This window comes from Mastigoproctus giganteus, chromosome 4 (genome assembly GCF_048544385.1).
Source record: "Mastigoproctus giganteus isolate SK-2022 chromosome 4, ASM4854438v1, whole genome shotgun sequence".
NCBI classification, from domain to species: Eukaryota; Metazoa; Arthropoda; class Arachnida; order Uropygi; family Thelyphonidae; genus Mastigoproctus; species Mastigoproctus giganteus.
The window spans coordinates 97,553,559-97,577,795 of record NC_143578.1 but is presented as its reverse complement, the minus strand read 5'-3'; the positions used below and the strand labels follow the sequence as shown (position 1 = coordinate 97,577,795).

At 36.5% G+C, this 24,237-nt stretch overlaps 1 protein-coding gene across 3 annotated transcripts in view; it reads left to right on the top strand.

Annotated features, from left to right (window-relative positions):
* LOC150086931 (hepatocyte growth factor receptor-like) overlaps positions 1-24,237 on the top strand; it is a 193,660-nt gene that overhangs the window by 92,879 nt on the left and 76,544 nt on the right. For all 3 annotated transcript variants that reach the window (XM_090372829.1, XM_090372831.1, XM_090372830.1), the window contains exons 8-10: positions 5,260-5,396; positions 10,584-10,784; positions 19,236-19,347. In XM_090372829.1, coding sequence (XP_090228955.1) covers positions 5,260-5,396; positions 10,584-10,784; positions 19,236-19,347 — 450 coding nt within the window. The remainder of the gene's footprint in view (positions 1-5,259; positions 5,397-10,583; positions 10,785-19,235; positions 19,348-24,237) is intronic.

Below are 24,237 nucleotides of genomic sequence, written 5' to 3'. Positions count from 1 at the left end.
TCTGTACATATAGGAGCATTGTGGCACTGGGGACAAGTTACTGCTGTGAATAAAGGGATGGATGAGTGGCAGAAGATAGAGGGTAATTATTAATGGGCACTGCTCTTCTTGGACTAATGTTATTAGTGAAGTCAGTTCCCTCAAATGCTGGGCCCCCTTACTGTTTTCGGTATTTATTAATGATATTGTTGAAGGCATATCAAGCTTATTTCTGAGTTTTCAGATGTTACAAAAGTTGCAATGTGGTTAATGACAGGAATCAAGGCATACTACTGCAACGAGACCTAGAAAAATTGAAGACATCGACTGAGGAGTGACAATTAAGATTTAACATTGATAAATGTTAGGTACTGAATACGGATAGCAGTAATCTCAGAATAATGTACCAGTTGGGTCTCATAATACTCAAGAGTGGAGATTTAAAGAAACCTAGACGTAATTGTACAGGCTGGCATGAAGTTCTTGGAACAGTGCAAATAGGCTGCTAGGATAGCTAGGCTGCTAGGGAAGGAATTTTTCCAGCAGGAACAAGGAAGTGATTATCGTGTTGTATAAGGCAGTGGTTACTCGAGTCTTGTACATGTCTGGAAGCCTGTTTTTGTGAATCTGTTAGAATGGGTGCAGAGAAGAGCAACAAGATTAGTCAAGGGATAGGGGGTACTATTATCACGAAAGACTTCATTTCTGCAAATTACAATGCTTGGAAACTAAGCACCTGTAAGGAAACTGATTGAAGTGTTTAAGGCTTTAATTGGATTGAGTAAACTAATGGCAAGCTCAATCACTCCTTCTCAGGCAACATGAATTTGATTTTTTTTTAAATTGAAAAAAGATTAGGATAGATGTGTGAAAATTTGCTTTCAGCCAGAGAGTGATTGATATTTGGAACAAACTTCCATCTAACATTGTGGAAGTGGGTAGTGTGAATAATTTTCTCATTCATTTCTCACTGCAGAAAAACTTCTTCTTTCATTTCACAAATATATGTGGTCTTTGTTCCAATCTCAATGATGTCCATTTGTGCCTATAGTCTGCCAAGCCCCACTTACTTTTTCTGACAAAATCTCAATTATCAGTTGCTTCAACCACTGCTCATCTCAGTTTCCCTAATTATTCTCTCTATGATTCTTTTTGCTTGAAAGATGCTACGCTACTTGTGTCTGCTCTGATATTCTTTGTCAGAGACTTCCAGGTTTGGAATCTCTTGTTTTTGATTTCCTATGGCTTAAAATATCTCTGTACTCATTTTGTCAAATCCATCTGTTGCCTCTATCATTATCCAACCCTAATAATCACTTTGAATTCTTTCACTTCCTCTCTTTGCAACTTGACTTTCACCTATCTACTTTTCTAAGAGTGAGGTAATTTTCCTTGGTGATTTTAATGTTCATAACTTGTTGGCTTCAATTTTCTATTTACACAGACCTAGCTGGTTGAGATGCTAAGACATTTCTAAATATTAATGACTTCACTTCACTCAGCTTGTTCAGTAACCTACCAGAATACCAAACAGTCCTAGCCATACATTCAGCACTCTTGATCTTTTTCTCACAAACAACCCTTTAAAGTAAGCGGTTAGTGTTAGTAGTCCTCTAGGCATATCGGATCACAACTTGACGATGGTCTCTTCTCCAGTTAAGAGTCTCTCTCTCATGGCTATTTTGAGTCTTGTGTTGTCTGGCATGCAAGAATGCAAAATGGGATGATCTGTGAGATTTTTATTCCTCTTTTCTTTGGTTGGATTGCTGTTTTACATATTTTGATTGCAATGTTTGTTCAGATTGCGTCATTGAAATTATTCATGTAGAGATAAAAGCCTTTATTACACATTCCACCTTAACACTGCATCTTTTATCTAAACCTTTGTTTTTCAATAAATGTGCTAAAGCTATTCAAGATAGCTGTTCAATGTTGGGCCCACTGTTGTTTTGTATATTTATCAATGATATTGATGGAGGTATATCAGGCTTAGTGTTGAAATTTGCAGATGATACAAAGGTTGGCAGGGTGTTGTGAATAACAGTAATGGCAGTGTGCTACTGCAACAGGATCTAGAAAATTTAGGCAGATGGGCTGAGAAGTGGCAACTGAAGTTCAACATTGATAAATGCAAAGTACTGTATATGGGTAGAAGTAATCTCAGAAGAACATATCAACTGTGTGGTACTACACTTAGGGTGGTAGAAAATGAAAAAGACCTGGGAGTAATTGTACAGTCAGATATGGAGTTTTCTGGGCAATGCAGATAGGCTGCAAGAGCAGGTCATGGGGTTTTGTCAATGATATACAGGAATTTTGCTAGCAGGGAAAAGGAGGTGATTATCCCTTTGTATAAGGCAATGGTCAGGCCACGCCTTGAATACTGCATCCAGTCTGGAGGCCTCATTTTAGGAAGGATGTAGATTTGCTTGAGCGTGCACAGAGAAGAGAAGGGCAACAAGATTGGTGAGGGGAATGACGGGATCCTCTTACCAAGATAGGCTTAAGTTCTGCAAATTGCAGTGGCTGGAGACTAGGCACCTGCGCGGTGATCTGATTGAGGTGTATAAGGCCTTGAATGGGTTGAGCACGCTGAATTCTGATGGGATCCTTCCACTTGTTCAGATTACGAACCTAAGGGGGCATAAATTCAAATTAAGAAAAGACAGTTGTAGAATAAATGTGTGAAAATTTGCCTTTAGCCAGCGTGTGGTTAATTGCTGGAACAAACTTCCATCTGTCGTTGTGGAAGTTGATAGCTTAAATAAATTCAAGGAGAAACTGGATAAACTTTTAGAGGGAATAGTTGTGTGAATTTGTTTATTTTTATTTATTTATTTTTTTTTTTTTTGGCTGATGCTACGTAAGCACATATGATGCAAGAAAGATGATTGCTTTCTTGCATCATATGCCTCTATTACTCTAAGAATGTTGCATATCGCAATTGGCTTCCATAAAAATCTTCAGCTTCATTTCCCTATACCAAAGCTTGCAACAATTGTAAAGCAGTTATTAATTATATTATATATTGTAAAATTATCTCTATATATTGTGAAGTTATTAATTGTGTAAATTGTAAAGTCATTAATTAGTCCAAACTTGAATTTTGGCAACCTAAGAGTAGAAAACTTGCTTCTTGTCCAAATGGTTGTTAAACATTGTGGTCTCTTGTCAAAACTATTGCCCACATCTTCTGTCCATTTATACTCCCACCTCTGTTAAAACCTGATAATTCTGTTGCATCCTCAGCTAAATATAAAGCCAACTTACTAGCATCCTTCTTTTCTTTTAATTCTTGTGTTGACAATCTTGGTAAACCACCTCCTACCATTCCCAGTTCATTCCATTCAATGCCTCTTGTGATTTATCATCTAAAGAATATCACAAAAATTCTAAACAATATTGATGTCAAAAAGGCTCCAGGTCCTGATGGTTTTCTTTGCTTGTTCTCAAAACTTGTGCTCTTGAGCTTGCATCTGTTCTGTTTTTCTTTTTTAATTTTTTTATTCCATTGGTATAAGAATTTTTCCTTCTGCTTGGAAATTTGTCACCTTAAAAAAAGATGACATTTCTCTTCCATCCAGTTATGACCTTGTTGCACTTACCTATACTTTTACCAAAGTAATGGAGAAATCCATCAACTGCCAACTCTTAAACTGTCTTGAAACCTTCCATCTGATCAATGATTGCCAATATGGATTCTGTCACTGTTGAGCAACTGGTGATATATTGGCTAAGTTACTTAATTTTGGACAAATTTGATGAAAACGTTTGGTGAAACTCAAGTAGTTACTCTTGATATTTCTAAGACTTTTGATCATGTTTGGCATAAAGGTCTTCTACACAAGCTCCCATCTTGTGGATTGCTGGCTGTTTTTTGCAATTAAGTATTCAGTTTGTTCTCTGAGCATTCACTATGAGTGATGGTAGATGGCTCTCTGTCTTCTCTGCTAATGCTGGTGTTTCCCAAGGTTCAGTTTTTTTCTTCCAGCCTTTTCCTCTTGTGTATTAATTATTTTCTTCCATTGACTGGAAATCCTGTCCATAGTTTTGCTGATGATAGCATACTATATTCCTCCTTTTAATTGAGAAGCCTTGTGCTAAAAAAAAAAAAAAAAAAAAAAAAATGTTTCTACTTCTGAATATCCTTCTTCAAGTCTTTAAATGCTGATTCCAGATAATTCTTCAGTGGAGCAAAGAAAATTTTATTTTCTTTAATCTCTCTCAAATTTAATCATCTTGTTTACTGTAAAAAAGAAGAAAAGTCTACTGCTTCCTTGTTCATCTTAGATGACATCCAGATTTCTAGACAGTAATTTTCTCTACTAGGAATTAACCTAACTACATTGCTCTCTCTTGAATTTTCTTTTTCACTCTCAGCATTATTTTTATTCTAAACAACTACTTGCTCTGTACAGTTTCAATTATATCCTACCATGTTACATTGTTCTCCTCCAAAACCTCTCTTAGGCTTCTTGACTCCATCCAAAATAGGACAGTAAATTTAATTAATGATTTAATTAATGAACAGACTCTTAAATAGTCTGTCCATTCTCTGTCTCATACATGTTCAGTTTCAACAGTGTGCTTTTTCTATAGATATTTTCATGGATGCTATTTTTCTGACTTAGCATTTATAATTCCAATCTCTTTCAAAGTAGTATGAATACATGCCACAATTAATCACCATTCATTCACTGTCAAACTCCAAACTCATAGAAATATTTTCTCTTCCTCATTTATCCCTTCTATTTCATTTTCTGGAACAACCTTCCTTCACATATATTTCCTGAAAATTAGAATCTACAGAAATTCAATTCTAACATCAAGAAAATTACCTTCTGTCTTCAACCTGCAATCCATACACTGTACTAATACTACAGGTTCTGATACTATTTCTAGAGGAGCTGGACTGGTGATTTAGGATTTTTTTTTTTTTTTTTTTCTTGATGATGCTGCTGTGTAAGTTTATTTTTTTTTTTTTTTGCTACATTTGCCACTACTAATACTAACAGCATGCATACTTCATTCTTGTATTGGTAAGTAATTTCTTATTTTTGCATATAGTCCAAGTTTCTATTACATGAGCATAGTAGAAGCTTGGTCTTACCAAATTATTATATAATCTGATTCTTTTTTTTTTTGCTCTGAACTAGTAGAGTTTTATATTTCATTAATAGTTATAGTGACACTGAAGTAATTTTTGAGATACTGATTTAATATTTAACTAAAATTATGTGCATCAATATTTATATTCCAATTTGCATTTGTTATTTATAGGTGGCTGAGGTACATAATGTATATCCTTTATATGGTCCCTATTCTGGAGGTACTCACTTATCATTGAGTGGAATCAATCTACATATAGGCCTAGTTCATGAAGTGAAGGTGGCTGGAATTAAGTGTAAAGATCTTAAGTAAGTTCAAAATTATCAATTTTGAACTACCAGATATTTCCTTATTTTTGCTTACAGTACATCAAACTTAGCCTTCATAAAGAGAGAGAGAGAGAGAGAAGTGGAAAAATAAGTGGTCTTTGAGAATGGGAGACATAAACATGACATTATTTGTGTAATTTTTTTACACTTTTTAGTATTTCTCTAAATTTTTTCACACTTATGAAGTACAGTCGATTCCGGTTATGTGGGACTTTTATTAATATTGAATTTTAATTCTATTAAACAGTGATTCTAATTAGCAAAAAATAGGAGGAATATTATTCACAGGTTATAAAAGTAAAGATATATTAAGCACAAATTTACCCTTTATTTACCTTACCAATTAAAAAATTAAATGATACGTGAAAATCAGAAGAATATACGTGAAAATCAGAATAATTAATACGTACTAATATGTACATACTAACTAGTTGACATTTCTGTTCTTGTTAGTTATTGGCACATCAGCTTCTATAGCCATAATGCACCTCCCAAAGTTTTTGCATTTTACTGTGATCCAAGCCCGAGGCGGGAATCGAACCCGCGACCTTTACATTTCTGTTCACTGACATTTGTGGGTGAGGGTTAAAATTAAAAAAAGTAAAAAGATAAGCAATCAATAACAAAGAAAACGGCACACACAAATTGCAAGTAACATGATACGTGCAAGTGAGAACAGAGTAACAAGTTACGAATCTTTAAAAATAGGAATGAACAGAAGATTCTTAAAATTAATTTTTTTATATAATTGAAGATTCCATGGAAGTGTAAACACATTTCACCATAATAACCCACAGAATTCCAGCTGTTGGTATTGTCGCAAATTCAGTAAGATCTAGTTTACTATACGTTTATGATAGATTGCACTAACAGAAAAGCCCAATAAACAGATGACTGCTAATTGTTTTTATTGTTTTATGGTTGTGACCTCCAGAAATCCGACCGAACCACGTGGTATGGTTGGAGACAATCGCAGAGTAATCTCCAGTGCTGCGGTCTCCTGCCCCGATTAAACTGCATGTTGTCCCAATTAAGCGAAGTAAACTTTGGCTATTTTCTCGATTGGGTTCTGTTTTTTAAGATTTGCCCCAAATAAACAGCTGCCTCAATTAACCGGTGGCCCAAATAACTGGAATCCACTGTATTGTTTTCAGCCATATTTTAATAATCAATAAGAAATTAGTACTACTCCTAAATCTGTATCAGTTTTATTTTGTTTATTCACTTTCAATACAAAAAATCCTTTGTCTTCATGATTATAATCAAAATTCATTCAAATTAATTACATCACAAGGATTTTTTAAAAATTAAGATATGCATAGTATATTTGCATTTTATTTTAAAATGCATCAAAATATCTATATGTACATAAGTAATAATTTTTGGTTGAATATTAGTATTAGTAATGTATAAAGTCTTGAATGGTTTGAGCATGCTCAGTGCTGATGGGATTCTTCCTCTTGCTCAGAATAATTGCCTGAGAGGGCATAAATTCAAATTGAGTTTAGTAGGATAGATGTGCTGAAGTTTTCCCTTAGCCAGTGAGCGGTTGATTGCTGGAACAAACTTCCATCTGTTGTTGTAGAAGTTGATAGCCTAAATAGATTCAAGGCAGAACTAGACAAACATTTTGAGCGAGTGGATGGGTGAAATGAAAAGGGGTGTTGGTTTTTTTTTTTTTTTTTTTGGCTGATGCTATATAAGCTTGCTTTCTTGTATCATGTGCCTTTACTAATGCTAGTAGCAAAGCAAATAATGCAAGAAAGCAAGCTTTAGAGCATCCAAAAAAAAAAATAAAATAACACTAACCACATCACCCATCCATCCCCTCCAAGAATTTGAGTCTAGTTCTTCCTTGAATTAATTCAAACTACCCACTTCCACAATAACAGATGGAAGTTTGTTCCAACAAACAGCCACTTGCTGGCTGAAGGCAAACTTCTGCACATCTGTCCTGAAACTATCCTTCTTCAATTTGAATTTAGGCCCACTCGTGTGTGTAGTCCCAGCAAGAAGACGCAGAGTGCCATGAACATTGAGCTTACTCAATCCATTCAAAGCCTTAAACACCTCAATCAGATCTCCTTGGATCTCCTTAGATGCCTAGTCTCCAGATGCTGCAATTTGTAGAACTGAAGCCTTTCTTGGTAAGAGAGAACCCTTTTGATCCCTTCACCAATCTTGGTAGTCTTTTTTGGCACCCATTCTAGCAGATCTACATCCTTCCTAAAATGAGTCCTCCAGACCTGTATGTATACAGTACTCAAGGTAGTATAACCATGACCTTGTACAAAGGGATAATCAATTCTTTATCCCTGCTAGGAAAGTTCCTGTATATCATTGACAAAACCCCATGAGTTGTCCTGGCAGTCTGCACTGCTCAGAGAACTTCAGATATGAAGTTTTTTTTGACCAGTGTACAGGGCTTTTTAATTTTCCAGTATGCTGAGTGTAGTACCACATAGTTTGTACATTACTCTGGGGTTACTGCTACCCCCATGTAGTACCTTGCATTTGTTAATATTAAACTACAGCTGGTATTTCTCAGCCAATTGGCCTAATTTTCTAGATCCTGTTATGGTAGTTTTACCTTGATTGCTGTCATTAACCACCCTGCTGATCTTTGTATCATCTGCAAACTTAGATATTAAGCCTGATTTGCCTTCATCAGTATCATTAATAAATATTGAAAACAACAGTAAGCTCAGCACTGAACCCTGGGGAATCTATTAATAACATTAGTCCATGGAGAGCAGTGCCCATTGCTAGCCACTCTCTGTGTTCTCCTGCTCAACCATCCCTTTATCCATAGCAGTAACTTGCTCTTAATGCTACATTATTCCAGTTTGTACAGTAGTCTTTTATGTGCAACAGTATGAAATGCCTTTCTGAAATCCAAGTATGTGATATCAAAATTACTTTTTGCATTCAGTTCCTTTGTTATTCTGCATCATTGTATCCAATCAGATTGGTCACACTGACCACCTCTTAACAAATCCCTGCTGTGACAGCAGAATAATTGCATTCCTGTTTAGATGGTCCTGCATTATTTCTTTAACCAGTAAATCCATTATTTTGATCCCCTTTGTGAATTGGGATACACTTGCACATCTCTGGTCCATATGGACCTCCGCTGAATCCAGGGATGGTCTCATAATTATGGCTAAGTGTTTGCTTATCTCCTTTGCTGCCTCCCTTAATATTATTGGATAGATCCCATCTGTCTTGGGTGCCTTTTTTATGTTTAGCTTCAAAAATTTATCTTCCACTTTCCTTTCAGTTATAACAAAATCATTTAGCTCTCCATCAAAGTTTGATTAACTCTTGGCATCCTCTTCCCTAAAGAATTCCTCACATGTGAATGTAGATACAAAATACCTATTCAGTTTGTCAGCAACCTGAGCATAGTCATTAACAGTTAAACCATTGACATCAAGTGTCCCAATGTGATTCCCTTCATCAAGTGTCCCTTCCTTCTATTGTTTATATAATTATATGTCTTTTCTGTTATTCCTTGCATTCCCTGTCTTAGCTTGCCTAACCTCCTTTGTGACTTGATTACAGATTAGTTTATATCTACTATAGGCTTCTGTAGCACCTGATATGCATCCCATGCATTTTTATTCTCTGCCACAAGTCTTATCAATTTCTGACATGCATTTTGGTCTAAGCCTTGAGAGTATTTCTTAGTTGGTATGAAAAGCTTAGTAGCTTTTATGATTATTTCCCTGAATGCTTCCCATTCAGAATTTGCTGTTGGTAAACTATCAGTTGGCCCCACCTGCACAGAATTTGAAAACTGAGACCACTGTACTCATCCTTACGAAAGCAGAAGCCCTTCCCTTTACCCTTAACAGTAGTTATGTCTTTAAGTAAAATCCACATTTGTACTCTGTGATCACTGTCACCCAGTAGGTCTTTTACCTTCAGATTTTTAATGCATGAAGGGGGCTCACATCTGGTGAGTATGGGCTTGGCACACCCAGGAGTCCCGAGCTGGGTATCATCATTCTTCTCTTTCTTGGTGATTCCCTTCTACTTCTCTCTCTCGGGGGTAATTCATTTTTTTTTTTTTTTTTTTTTTGGCTGGTGAAGCATAAGCCTCAGGCTTCCTTGCACCATATGGCTGATAATAATAATGATAGTTATTATTATAAGACTGAATATAATAATAATAGTTATAATAATAACTATTATTATAACTATATAAGTTATAATAAATACTTATATAATAACTATTATAATAATAATAGTTATTATATAAGATAGAACCATAGTGGGCTCTGAGCCCACTATGGTTCTGTCTAACAATCAACCCTGCTCCACCATGCTCAACAGCACCATGCTCCACCATTCTCAACGGCAGCAAGTATGGATATAACCTCAAAGAAAGGAAGAAAGAACCTGTACACCCTCACCCACCTGATGTACATGGATGACATTACACTGCAACCGAGAAGCAACTCCAGCAACTACTCCCAATCACCGAAGAATTCAGCAAGGACATCAGGATGGAATTTGGTCTAGAAAAATACAAGACCCACACACTGCACCAGGTAAAACTAGTTGGCCGAAACTACCAACTGCTGACTGGTAAAGAGATCGAAGCTATGACAGAAAGAGAGACCTACAAATACCTAGGGATGATGCAGGCTGAGCAGTTGGAACACAAGGAAATCAAGAAGTGCCTGACCAAAAAATATCACCATAGACTCAGAAGCCTGCTGAAAGCAAAATTCAATGGAGGGAACACAGTTAAAGCCATAAACACCTATGCAGCTCCAGTAATAATATACACATTTGGGGTCATAGATTGGACTAACACCAAGCTAGAAGATATCATGCAAAAGACAAGGACAATGATTAAATTTTCCACTTTGAAGTAAGATAACATCACTTGAATTATAAGCACCAACCACCAAGTATATTAGTGTTAAAAAGCCAGTATAAACCAAAAATATGCAGTAAAACAACTAAACTTACAGTACTTGTGAGAGTGCACTGGGTATCAAGGTGGAGTTGTTTTTCAAAAATCAGGTTTTTGTGAGAAATAATAGGCTAATACAGAATTTGCCTATTGAATTATTCTTTTGAATTACTCTGTATATAGAAGTTAGAGTATTTGTGTAGGTTCTTGTTAATAAAAATTAATCTTTGATCTTTCAGAGTCTCTCCAACTTTTGCTGAATGTATTACATCACCTTTTCCTATTTCAAATACACAGCTGAATTCTACTGGTCTAGTGGTAATGTTCATTGAGAACTCTACTTTAGGGTTCCAACAGAAAGAAGGTGAACATAACTTCATGTTCAGATATGTGCCTGATCCTGATATAACTAAAATATATCCTACAACAACAACAGTAAGGTAGGTAGCCGGAATGTTCCTATATTTTATTGGTCAAAAAATAAATCAAACAAGATTCTTTTTAAGGAAAACTTAGTGGCTGAGACACTAAGTTTTCCTTAAAAAGTTTATATTTCTTTATTAGTTTATATTTCTAAACTTTATTATTTTATATTTCTAAAATTTATTAGTTGTATTATTTCAGAATTAGTTAATATCTTTCTGCATTTTAATTATGTAATTACATTTAATAACATAAAATAAATATCATAATAATAAAAAAAATAGAGATGGTTTGAAGGCTAAAGAGAAGTTTTTGATTTAGCAGAAACAGAAACTTTTGCCTACTAAAGAAAATTTTTTTCTGTGTCAAAAAGAATTCTATAAATGGAAATAACTATAGTAAGGTCCTTGAGGATGTCACAGACATTCTCTCAGATATGCCAGCAATCTGTACTTGCAACCTGGGAGTCTAAAACGCTGATGGAACTGATATTCGGGTGACATTCAAGGCAAGTGGAACCAATATCGGCAAAGTCCAGACTGTCTGTGACAGCCAAATCCACTGCTTGCACCTTCACAATGGTGGGGCTGTTAGTAATCCTGTGTATAACCCCCATGCACAAGCACACTGTGGGTGACCACCCAGGTGTGAACCAACGTAAGCAGGCGTCGAGGTGTGGCGCCCACGCTACATGGAGGAATGCTGCCCCTCTCTGTTACCAGGCAATACTAAGTGGTGGATGACTCTCATCAACTGGTGCAATACCGCTTTGCTTATTGGAGGCTTGAAGCGGTGGAACCCATGTTTAGTCTCTAGAGCTAAGTTCCGGTCAACCCTTCTCTATCTCTTCTCATGCAGTATGATTGATGACTTTTGAGGTTATGATGAACATCGTGGCGAGATCCAATATTCTTTACATTTCGAGGGTACAGCTCTAAAACGGTGTTCGCAGGCCAGGTGCTAGTTAGTACAGCGGACCGAACCTATTGGTAACTCTTTAGGAGGCTTCCGGATCAGCTAGTGTATAATCTTGCTACATCTACTATGCTAGATAGTGACTGGAGGGAATCCGAGTAGTGTGTATGTGGGTGGGGGCATTGTCGAGGCCACGTTATGTCAAAGATCTGGGTATATTCTTACCATGTGTACACCATATCATTTCATTACTTCATACAGCATGTCCCCCCCCCCCACTTTTTCTTACTATTGAATACACCATGAATTGTCAAACTGATAGAGTAAGCTAATCTGCGAAAAGATCTAAACCTCCCAAACACTTCCTAGTTCATTTCACAAATATACATGGTCTCAATTCTAATCTTAACAATGTCCATTTCCACTTGAAGTCTGCTAAACCCCACATACTTTTTCTGACAGAATCTCAGTTATCGGTTGATTCAACTACTGCTTATCTCAGTTGCCCTAATTATTTGCTGTATGATTACTTTCGCCTCAAAGGTGGTACTTGTGTATATAGTCATTCCGATATTCCCTGTCAGACACTTGGTAATTTGGAATCTCCTCTTTTTGATCTTCTCTGGCTTAAAATTTCTCTACCTCATTGTGCCAAATTCATCTGTTGTCTCTACCGTTCTCCCAACTACACTAATCACTTGAAGCTCTTTGACTTCCTCTCTTTGCATCTTGACTTTCTCCAGTCCAACTTTCGTAGAGTGAGGTAATTTTCCTTGGTGATTTTAATGGCCACAACTCCAGCTCGCTTCCGTTTTCTCGTCACACTGACCCAGCTTGTCGAGATGCTGAGGCTTTTGTAATTACTAATGACCTTCCACAGATTGTTCATTTAGCTGCAAGAATACCGGATAATCCTAACCATACAGCCAACACCCTTGATCTTTTTCTCCCAAAGAACTCTTCTAAGTGCACGGTCGAAGGAACCTCAGATCACAACTTGGTGATTGTCTCTTCTCCAATGGAGCCTTTATCTCATGGCTATTCACAACCTCATAGTGTTTGGCATTACAGGAATGCAAAATGGGATGACTTGTGAGATTTCTTTTCTTCTTTTCCTTGGTTGGATTACGGTTTTGAAACTTCTGATGTCAACATTTGCTCAGATTGTGTCAGTGAAATTATTCTTGTAGGAATGGAATCCTTTATCCCACACTCCACTTTGAAATCTCGTCCTTTATCTAAACCTTGGTTTTCCAATAAATGTGCTAAGGCTGTTCAAGAGAAGAATGTTGCATATCGTAATTAGCTTGTTTCCAACCCTTCAGTTTCATTTTCTCCTTACACCAAATCTCGCAACAATTGTAAAGCGGTTATTAATCAGTCCAAACTAGATTTTGAACAGGCTAAGAATGGTGGAACCCATGTTAGAAAACTTGCTTCTTGCCCAAATGGTAGCTGAGCATTCTGGTCTCTTGCCAAAGCTATTGGTCACAACTTTTGCCAATCTCTGCTCCCACCTCTGTCAAAACCAGATGGTTCTGTTGTCACTTCAGCCAAGGATAAAGTTGACCTGCTAGCATCCCATTTTTCTTCCAACTCACGTATTAATGATCTTGGTAAAACACCTCCCACCATTCCTAGCATGCTCCATTCAATGTCTTCCGTCAAAAGGATGTCAGGAGGATTTTGACGAATCTGGATGCTAAGAAACCTCCAGGTCCTGATGGTATTTCTCCACTTGTTCTCAAAACCTGTGCTCCTGAACTTACTCCTGTTCTTTGCCGCTTTTTTCATTTTCTTATTCCAAAGGTGTTTTTCCTTCTGCTTGGAAATTTGCTCATATCCAGCCAGTTCCTAAAAAGAGTGACAAATCCCTCTCATCCAATTATCGTCCCATTGCAATTACTTCTACTCTTTCTAAAGTAATGGAGAAATCAATTAACTGCCAACTCTTAAACTACCTAGAAACGTTCTGGCTGATTAATGATTGCCAGTATGGATTCCATCAGTGTCAATCCACTGGTGATATTCTGGCTTATATTACTCATTTGTGGACAGATTCAATGGAAAAGTTTGGTGAAACACAAGCAGTTGCTCTTGACATCTCAAAGGCTTTTGATTGTGTTTGGCATAAAGGTCTTCTAAACAAGCTTCCATCTTATGGTTTGCCAACTGTTTTTTGTAATTGGCTATCCAGTTTTCTCTCTGATCGCTCATTGAGGGTGATGGTAGATGACTCTCTGTCTTCTAACTTTTCCACTAATACTGGTGTTCCCCAAGGTTTGGTTCTTTCCCCCTCTCTTTTCCTCTTGTATATGGTGCCTCCGTAGCCAGGTGGGCAGGAGCAGCAGTGCTTAGCACATGCTTCTTGATTAGCCCGGGGTTCGAGCCCGTGACCACCAAATACGGAGAATGCGGAAAGGTCAGGTAATGACCACCAATTGCGGAGGTTGCGGAAAGGTCAGGGAATAATCACCGCATATCTCCGGATCAATATGGCCTTAGTTGCTAATGCCCCTAAAAACCAAATAACAAACAAAACTCTTGTAGATTAATGACCTTCTTCCATTGACTGGAAATCCTATCTGTAGTTTTGCCGATGATAGCACATTGCATTCCACTTTCCATTTTGAGGAACCTTGCCCTACTCAATCATCTTCAACTTCTCGAATATCTGCTACAAATTCCTTAAGTGCTGATCTCCAGTGGGGCAAAGATAACTTAGTTGATTTCAATCCTTCTAAAACTCAGTCTTGTCTTATATCTTGCAAAAAGGATTCTTCTGCTCCTATGCTTATCTTTGGTGACACTCCGATTTCTGGGCAAAATGATATATCTCTTTTGGGGATTACACTGACTACTAATCTCTCTTGGCACAAGCACATTACAAATATTGCTTCTTCTTCATCTAAAAAACTTGGTTTTCTCTTTCGCTCTCAGCATTACTTTTCTTCGAAACAGCTGTTCACTCTGTTCAAATTGCAAATCCATCCTACCATAGAATATTGTTCCCACATCTGGGACAATTCCCCCAAAACCTCTCTCGGGCTTCTAGATTCCATTCAGAAGAGGGCAGTTAGGTTAATTAATGACTCCTCTCTAACAGAGTCTATCTACTCACTGTCTCATAGACATACTGTTTCTGCTGCATGCCTTTTCTACAGATACTTCCATAGGCACTGTTCTTCTGAATTTGCTTCTATAATTCCCACTCTCTCTCTTTCAAAACAGTCCGAACACGTACTGCCACCAGCTGCCTTCCATTTACTGTCCAACTTCAAACTCACAGAACCAACTTTTCATCTTCCTTGTTTATTCATTCAACTGCCATTTTCTGGAACAACCTTCCTTCATATGTATTTCCTGGAAATTACAGTCTACAGAAGTTCAAGTCTGATGTCAATAAATATCTTCTTTCATCTTCTCAACCTCCACCCCAAGCACAGTACTTAGTACTATAGGTTCCAAAACCTCTTGTGTCTGGGATTTTCATTAAAAAAAAAAAAAAAAGGTCTCAACGTATGTGAGGATTAGGTTTTTTGTTGTCTCCGTATAAGTTAGTGTTTCCCTATAGAAAACTATTATACTAAGGTAAAATTAGGTGAATTTCTGTAAACTATGTACGCATGCATATAAACTTTATTTTTATAAATTGAATGTACATAAACTTTAAACACTTTTGTACAGCCAGAATGAGTCTTCATAAAGGGTGTGCCTTTGGATCTAAATATCATAATGATCAGAATCTAAATATACCACTATTGTTTCCCTTAAAATTGCTCACTTGCTCTCAAAGAAGGAAGAAACCATTTCAAGATTGTGAATCGTTGAAGAAAACATTCGTGATTGGTTTTGAATGCCTTTTTGAAGGGTTTCAAACATGTGTGAGAATATGGTGGTAATACAAGCTTTCAGTGGTCTGAAAACACATTTAGGAGGTTTGAGTAATTTCAAGTGACACATGAAGAGTGACTTGGAACTGTGTCACTGGTTCTCACTACAATTCAATGAGTGACAGATATATCAGTTACTGAATGGTTGGCAGTCATGTTGAGAATGGTATGTAATGACTTAACTTTAAAAGGAGAGCCACTAAAAGTACTGTCTATGAAAATGCAAACCAAAGATAAGGAGGATATTTATAACATTTAAAGCCTATGCAGTGGAAATTAGTGTGCCTCTGCACAAGCTGTCTGCAAAAACTATTGATAGGACACTAGCAGTGTTGGGCAGCATCAATAGATTCATTGCCCTCTGCAAGAAGGATGAATCCTTTTCAGACTTTATATCTTTTCACTGTGCTATCCATCACAAAGCTTTGCACGTTAAAATACTTCTGTTTGGACACATCATGAAAGTTGTTAAAAAAAGTAATTAACTTTATTTGCACAGTGCATTTGCAATACCAACTTTTCAGGGCTCTTCTGCAAGAGCTTAGTATGTTCTTTAGAAGATATAATATGTTACAAGCTGCTGATGCATTCATAAACATGCTGGTTAGGTTTATACCAAGCGGTCAATGGAGTATTAAAAATTTTTAAAGTATTGACTTTAAAAATATTTCAGTGACCTTTCTTCCTGCAGAAGAAAGATTGCTGAAATTTATTTCAAATTTTGAGTCGCCATTAATTGAAGCATAGTTCCATGTTATGTTTAGTGTGCTTAGAACATTTCATTAGGCAAATATTAAAATTTGAAAGTTCTGAAAATTGCATTAATAGAGAACATGAGTTACATGCATCAGATGATCAAAATGCTGAAACTGCACATTTAAAAAAATTTTTCTCCCTTGCTTGCAAAGCAAGTGAACAAATGAAAAACATGGTTTTAAAATTTTAACTGATCACAGTATTCAGAGTGAAGAAATGAAATCATTTAAAAATGAAATATTTAATGTGTATAAAATTGACTTCTGAATTTTTTCTAGGTTAAAAACCTAATTATAAGCTATTCTTATTTACTGGCCCGCTTTTTTTGTCTATATAATTGTTTGTTATAGTCATCACAGTAATTAAGTCTATAGCATACTGCTACTCTCATTTTTGTTTTCCTGGTGTGCTTATGTCATGAAACTGATAGCACCTTATACTGGTCACCCATGTCAAATGGATGCACTGCTTCAGATAAAGTCCTCTTCATTCAAGTCAGAAATTTGGGTTTGTTAAGGTTAAGTCTTGTCTGACAAATTTGATTAGATACTATGATGTGGTCACAAAGGAACTGGATGCAAAATATAATTTTGATATCATATACTTGGATCTTAGGAAAACTTTTGATACCATTGCACATGGAAAACTACTGTACAAATTGGAGCAATATAGCATTAAGGGCAAAATACTGCTATGGATAAAGCGATGGTTGAGTGGGAGAAGACAAAGAGTGGTAATCAATCGACACTGCTCTTTCTGGTCTAATGTTATTAGTGGAGTCCCCCAGGGTTCCGTTGTTGTTTTCTGTATTTATTAATGATATTGATGAAGGTATATCAGGTTTAATGTCTAAGTTTGCAGATGATACGAATGTTGGCAGGGTTGTTAATGACACTAATGACAGTATGCTACTGCATCAGGGGGCGCCTCCGTAGCCAGGTGGGAAGGAGCAGGAGTGCATAGCACATGCTTCTTGATTAGACTGGGGTTCAAGCCCACCACCACCAAATATGGAGGATGCAGAAAGGTCAGGGAATGACCACTGCATATCCCGGAGCAATATGGCCTTAGTTGCTAATGCTCCTAAAAACCAAATAACAAACAAACAATACTGCATCAAGATCTAGAAATGTTGAGCAGATGGGCTGAGAGGTGGCAACTGAAGTTTAACATTGACAAATGTAAAGTACTGCATATGGGTAGCAGTAACCCCAGAGTACCATATCATCTGTGTGGTACTATACTCAGGGTGGTAGAAAATGAAAAGCACCTAGGGGTAAAATGAAAAGCACCCCACTAAGGCAATTGTCAGGCCACACCTTGAGTACTGTATACAGGCCTGGTAGTCTCATTTTAGAAAGGATGCAGAGCTGTTGGAGCGAGTACAGAGGAGGGCAACAAGATTAGTGAATGGAACAAAGAGTTGCTCTTACAAAGAAAGGCTTAAGATTTGTAAATTACAGTGTCTGGTAATTAGGCACCTGCATGGTGATCTGATTGAGGTGTATAAGGGCTTGAATGGTTTGAGCAAGCTCAACTGATGGGATTGTTGTTGTTGTTATTATTTGGTTTTTAGGAGCATTAGCAACTAAGGCCATATTGCTCCGTGGATATGCGGTGGTCATTCTCCGACCTTTCCGCATCCTCCATATTTGGTGGCTCACGGGCTCAAACCCCAGTCTAATCAAGAAGCGTGTGCTACACACTACTGCTCCTGCTGATGGGATTCTTCCTCTTGCCCAGATTCATTGCCCGAGGAGACATAAATTCATATCGAGGAAAGACAGTTGTAGAATAGATGTGCGGAAATTTGCTTTTAGCCAGCGTGTGGATTATTGCTGGAACAAACTTCCATCTGTCGTTGTAGAAGTTGACAGCTTAAATAAAATTCAAGGCAGAACTAGACAAACATTTGGAGCAAATGGATGGGTGAAATGAGAAGAGTTTTTTTTTTTTTTTGGCTGATGCTGTATAAGCTTGCTTTCTTGCATCATATGCCTCTGCTAATGCTAATTAGCTGATCTGCAGAGCATGTAGGGTTTTTCATTGTGAATATTAATTTGAGAATTTCAGCCCACACAACATGCAAGTTGTCCAGTGAACACACTTCCAATTATGAGCGCATACTTGGGAGCCATCAGTACCAATATATACGTACATATATTTGCCATAGAAGTAGAAAAAGTTAGTAGCATTCTGAAACATTTGGCCATGTCAGTATCAATTTGTTTCGTTAAATTTTCAAATTATGTTTCAACTAGAGTTTAAAATTCCTTGAATAGATATTCTTGCATTTAAAATGTCTTTAGTAACTTCCTTTTTTTTTAGTGATTATTTTTTCATTTTTATAATTAGACTGAATACATTTGTAAAACTTGGAAAACTGAATACATTTGTAAAACTTGGAAAATTTGGTATCCTACAACTTCTAGTGTCCATGCCATTGGCAGTTGTTAGTTATCAGGTGTCGTACATCTAGCTTGAATAGTACACAATTCCTCTGAAACATGATTTGTATATTTCTCTTTCCAATATAATTTGAGAAGTATTGTTTGCCTGTGTGAATATGGTAATTTCTTCTCCTATTTTAATGACACATATTCTTACATCAACTAATATGTGATTTGGTTTACTGCAATTTATTTATAACTGTGAAGATTATTATTATTATGGATAATATATGCTGTATTTGCTGTCTACACATCAGGAATTAGCAGGTTCACAGATGAAAATACAACAATTGATATCAAAGCCTTACATCTAGTATTCTAATTTCATCTTTTCTTTTTGTATCAGTTCAAATTGTTTATTTTTTTCCTCTTTATATTATTATTCAGCTAAGGACTAACTGTGTAGTGTAATATAAAATACCAAATAAAGTTTAACTTATGCTTCTTTGTGTAGTGGAGGAACTAATTTGACAGTGAGTGGATCCAACCTGAAGAGTGTAGCTAACCCTAAGATTGTAATTATTATTACATCAACTATTACAGGAGAAAAGAAGGAAGTAATTCGTGTAAGTTAATTGTCATGCCAATTTATTTAAGCTACAAGGTTTCATTTCTTTTGATATTATTGCAATTAGTATAGCAATTCACTCAGTTATTCTCTTTTTAAATATAGCTATAATGGGGAAACTGGTTAGTATTCATTTATTAAATTAGCAATCAAACAACTAAAAGAAATATTATTTACTTTTCTGTTTGCTTATAACATAATGATAATGTAGTAATGCATTATCATTATGTTATAATCATTTACTCTCTGCTTATATTTTATTACATACACCAGGGGTGGGGCCGACCGGGCTAGCCGGGTGGGCAAAGTGCCTGCCTAGCAACCCAAAGGTCGCGGGTTCGAATCCCGCCTCAGGCTTGGATCAAAGTACTGCAAAAACCTTGGGAGGTGCATTATGGCCACAGAAGCCGATGCGCCAACAACTACCAAAAAAAAAAAACCCAGGGGTGGGCAACCTCTGGCCTGCAGGCCGGAGGTTGTCCACCCCTGGCTGCTAGTTCAGTTTCTTGTAGCTTTGTTCCACATATATCATCACTGAGGAGTTTCTTTACTCAAATCCCAATAAAAATTTCTTCTTTCAGTTTTGTATCTTTTTAATTGGAAAACACTTCCCTTAGACAGCATAATCCACTTCCATCTTTATCCAGAGCCTTAACAAAATTCTTCATTAATCCAAGCTTTATATGCAAAGGTAGAAGATCCTTTTTATATATATAAAATATTGACATTTTATATTACTTCCTCATAGACCTGTGAGTAATCCAGCAGCTAAACAGGGCTGACAGTGGTGAACCATTCTTGATATTAGTATTAGTAATAGTCATATGGTGCAAGGAAGCCTAAGGTTTATGCTGCAACAGCCAAAAAAAAAACAGTAATAAAATTAAATAAAATAAATAACAATAAGAGAAAAGGAAATAGATAACTTATGCATTTCCAGGTAACTATCCATCTGACCTTTGAATTTCCCCAAACTGTCAGCCTCAACCACCCATGTAGGTAACTTATTCCAGTAATTTATAACTCACTGGCTAAAATAAAACTTCCTGCAATCCAGTCTAAACGTCTCTCCCTGTAACTTGAATTTATGGCCTCTAGTTCTAGAATCATTTATAACCGTGAAAATTTCACCCTCATTTGTTTTAAGCCATAAATAACCTTAAACACCTCAATCAAATTGCTTCTAAGGTGCATAGTTTCAAGCTGTGCAATCCACATATTTGAAGTCTTCCTCATAAGGACGTCCTTTTGCCGATCTCACCAAGTGAGTTACCTGTCTCTGGACCTTTGAAGAAGCTCATTGTCTTTGTAGGTGCAATCTCCACACTTGAACAGATTATTCCAAGTGTAGTCTAACAATAGCCTTATACAATGGGATTATGACGTCCTTATCTCTGCTAGCAAATGTTCAATAAATCATCGATAAGACACCATGAGCCTTCCTTGCAACCTGCCTACAATGCTTGGAGAACTTTTCTGACTGTATCATAACTCTTAAGTCCCTTTCTTCCACTACTGACTTTAGTTCAACTCCACCAAGTGTATAAGTTGTTTTGGAGTTACTGTTTCCCAGGTGTAAGACCTTGCAATTTGCTGAATTAAAGCATAGTTGTCACTTTTCTGACCATTCCTGAAGTGTATCTAGGTCACTCTGAAGAAGCTCTGCTTGGCAGTGATCATTAACTACTGTACCGATCTTTACATAATCTGCAAATTTCGACATCATGCCCTCTATCCCTTCATCAATGTCATTTAAGAAAATCAAAAACAACAGTGATCCCAATACTGATCCTTGGGGAACCCCACTTCTTATATTAACCCAATCTGAGGAATAACCATTAATTACAACCCTCTGCCTCCTTCCCTGAAGCCATCCTGCTATCCATCTAAGGATTTTCCCTGATTCCAACCTGTCCCAGCTTATAAAGTAACCACTCATGTGGGACTGAGTTCAAATGCTTTACTGAAATACAAATAAACAATGTTGAAATTATTCCCTAAATCCAGCTCACGAGTGACTCTGTCAAAATAGCTAACCAGATTTGTTAAACATGATTTTCCCTTTACAAAACCATGCTGTGTATCTTTCAGAATTCCATTTCTATCCAAATGATCCTGAATTCCACCCTTGATCATTACCTCCATGATTTTCCCTATTACTGAAACTAGACTGACCGGATGGTAATTTCCCACTACTCTCTTAGAACTGCTCTTATGTATTAGCAATATATTGGCACTTTACCAATCCAATGGAATCTCTCCTTAGTCTAATGATGCTCTCAAAATTAGCCTCAATAGTTTAGTGCACTCACTTGCCACTTCCCTTAAAATTATAAGGTATATGCCATTAACCTAAGGAGCCTTACTTGCCTGTACGCTCGAAAGTTTTTTCATTAAATAATCAAGTGAAATTACATATTTTTCAACTTCACACCCATAATTTCTCATTCCAGTTAGCTTAAGACCATCACAGATTTTCCAAGCAAAGTCATGGTACTTTATTGCATTCATGGCTTTGGGTATACTTTCATATGTTTCTTTCAAACCAACAACATGACGTAGGAGAATTAATTGTGAATGCATTTCCATTGTTAAATTGGGAAATACTTTACGTTGTGGCAGATGCCCAGTTCATTCAAATGACCACTAATATCTTTACAGATACACATACCATCTCCCATAATGAAATATTTTGAAAACACTCTGTGACATTTTTAGTATTCCATAATTTTAGTTCCTACTTCAAATAACATATATTATTGTAATCTGGAGCCAAGAGGTTCTGCTTGCTCTTTAGATAGCTTAAATTGCATACTAAGTCATTTGACCGCTCTTACTTAATTAAGTGCAGCATGTTATAATTTTCTGATTAGTAGTTAAAATCTTTTGAATTGGATGGTCCAGCAAGGATCCTCACTATATTCATCACTGGTTCCTTTATCTCCTGATTCTGGGAGATCTGGTCAGGTCTTCATTATGTGGAATAGGCCTTATTGCAGATGATATTTTAAGATATTTAATGCCGTGCTTGCATTTTCTGGACATCCCTGATATTTTTGTCATGAAGAAATAGCAATCATCAATGTCATTGCACAGTTCTCGTAACACCATAGGAACAGCAAAAGGCATACTTTAAATTTCCTCAGTTAGTCACAGCCTCAGATTCTTGGTACAAGTAATACAGCAATTATGTGAAGACTAAGTTTTGTCTTGATTACCAATCTTGCAACCCAGGTACAAAGAATATGCATGTTTAGTATTGTTGCTGATTTTCTTCCTTTGAGTTTTTGTCATAAACAAATCTCACAAAGCAGAAATTGTCAGGGGGATTCAGACATTTTCTGTACATGTACTCACATTACAACTGTCTTTCTATTACTGAGTGAGAGAGAGAGAGAGAGAGAGAGAGAGAGAGAGAGGGGTGGTAGGCAGACAGACAGATGTGTTATGGGTAGACACAAAAACCTGTATAAGTAGAAATTGTGACATGATGCGAAATTTTAAAAATTATTTTCAAAATATATGCATAACATTTGACTGCAAATAGGTGATATGTTAATGGAGGTTGATAGTATGAACCAGAGCTATAATGCTCAATACATTCTACGTTGATATCAATATTTGTAAAAGAATATGAGAAATTTAACTCAATGTGATATGTAGAACACTTCCATATGATACTCTCTAGAAATTAAAATGCAAACAATTAAAAAATTTTAAATCTTACATTACAGTAAGAAATAATTAACAATAATTAAAAATCAAATTAACACAATTAAAAATCAATTTAACGCAATTAAAAATTAAGTAAAAAATTAATTTAATGAAAAAAATTGCAAAGCGATTTTCCTTCCTGAAGCTGACAATGCTTTTTGACCGTTATGTTGTGATCACAAGAATGAAAATTACTGAATAGGGATGAGCATGGAACTTAAATAGGGATATTTGTCTTTGCTCATGTGCGTAAAGACCACAAGTCAGAGATTAGATATGGCCGGCAAACATTAACAGAATTCTCGTGTAATTTAATTTTGATGGTTTCTGCAATCAGTAGTCTCATATAATTATTTTGGTCACTAAGTATTTTGGCCTCGTTAAATAAAAAAGTATGTTTTTCATTAATGGCATGAAAGGCTAATTCTGATGCTGCTGAACGAGAAGCACGAACTGAGACTGCATGTTGATTAACACGGAAATTCAGAAGAAACCATGTAGAACCCTGATAAGACGAATCGCAATCATTGCACAAAATGTTGTATACTAGGTCATTTATTTGTGTTCCAAATGAGGAAAGGACTGAGCGATTGTTCAGTATAGTGTGTAATTTCCGTATTGGCCTGGCTACAATTTTAAATTCGGTATCTTTTAAAGAATATGTTAAGTTGTTTATGCCACTATTCAACGTATCCCCCCCCCATACTTCTCCTTCAACCCATGCACGGTACTAAGTATTATAGGTTTTGATACCTTTCGTGTTTGGGGTTTTCATAAAAAAAAAAAAAAAAAAAAAAAAAAGTTGTGAACATTGAAATCACCAAGGAAAATTACCTCACTGTTAGGAAAGTTGGACTGGAGAAAGTCAAGTTGCAAAGAGAGGAAGTCAAAGAGCTCCAAGTGATTAGTGGAGTTGGGAGAACGGTAGAGACAACAAATGAATTTGACACAATGAGGTAGAGAGATTTTAAGCCAGAGAAGATCAAAGGGAGGAGTTTCCAAATTGCCAAGTCTCTGATAGGGAATATCAGAACGGAATGCACATGTACCACCTTTGAGGCGAAAGGAATCATACAGCGAATAATTTGGGCATGGGTTGTGTTAGGGTAGCTAAGAATAGAAACAGGTGCAGGTATACTTGCGTGTACACCAATGCTAGGAGTTTAGTAAATAA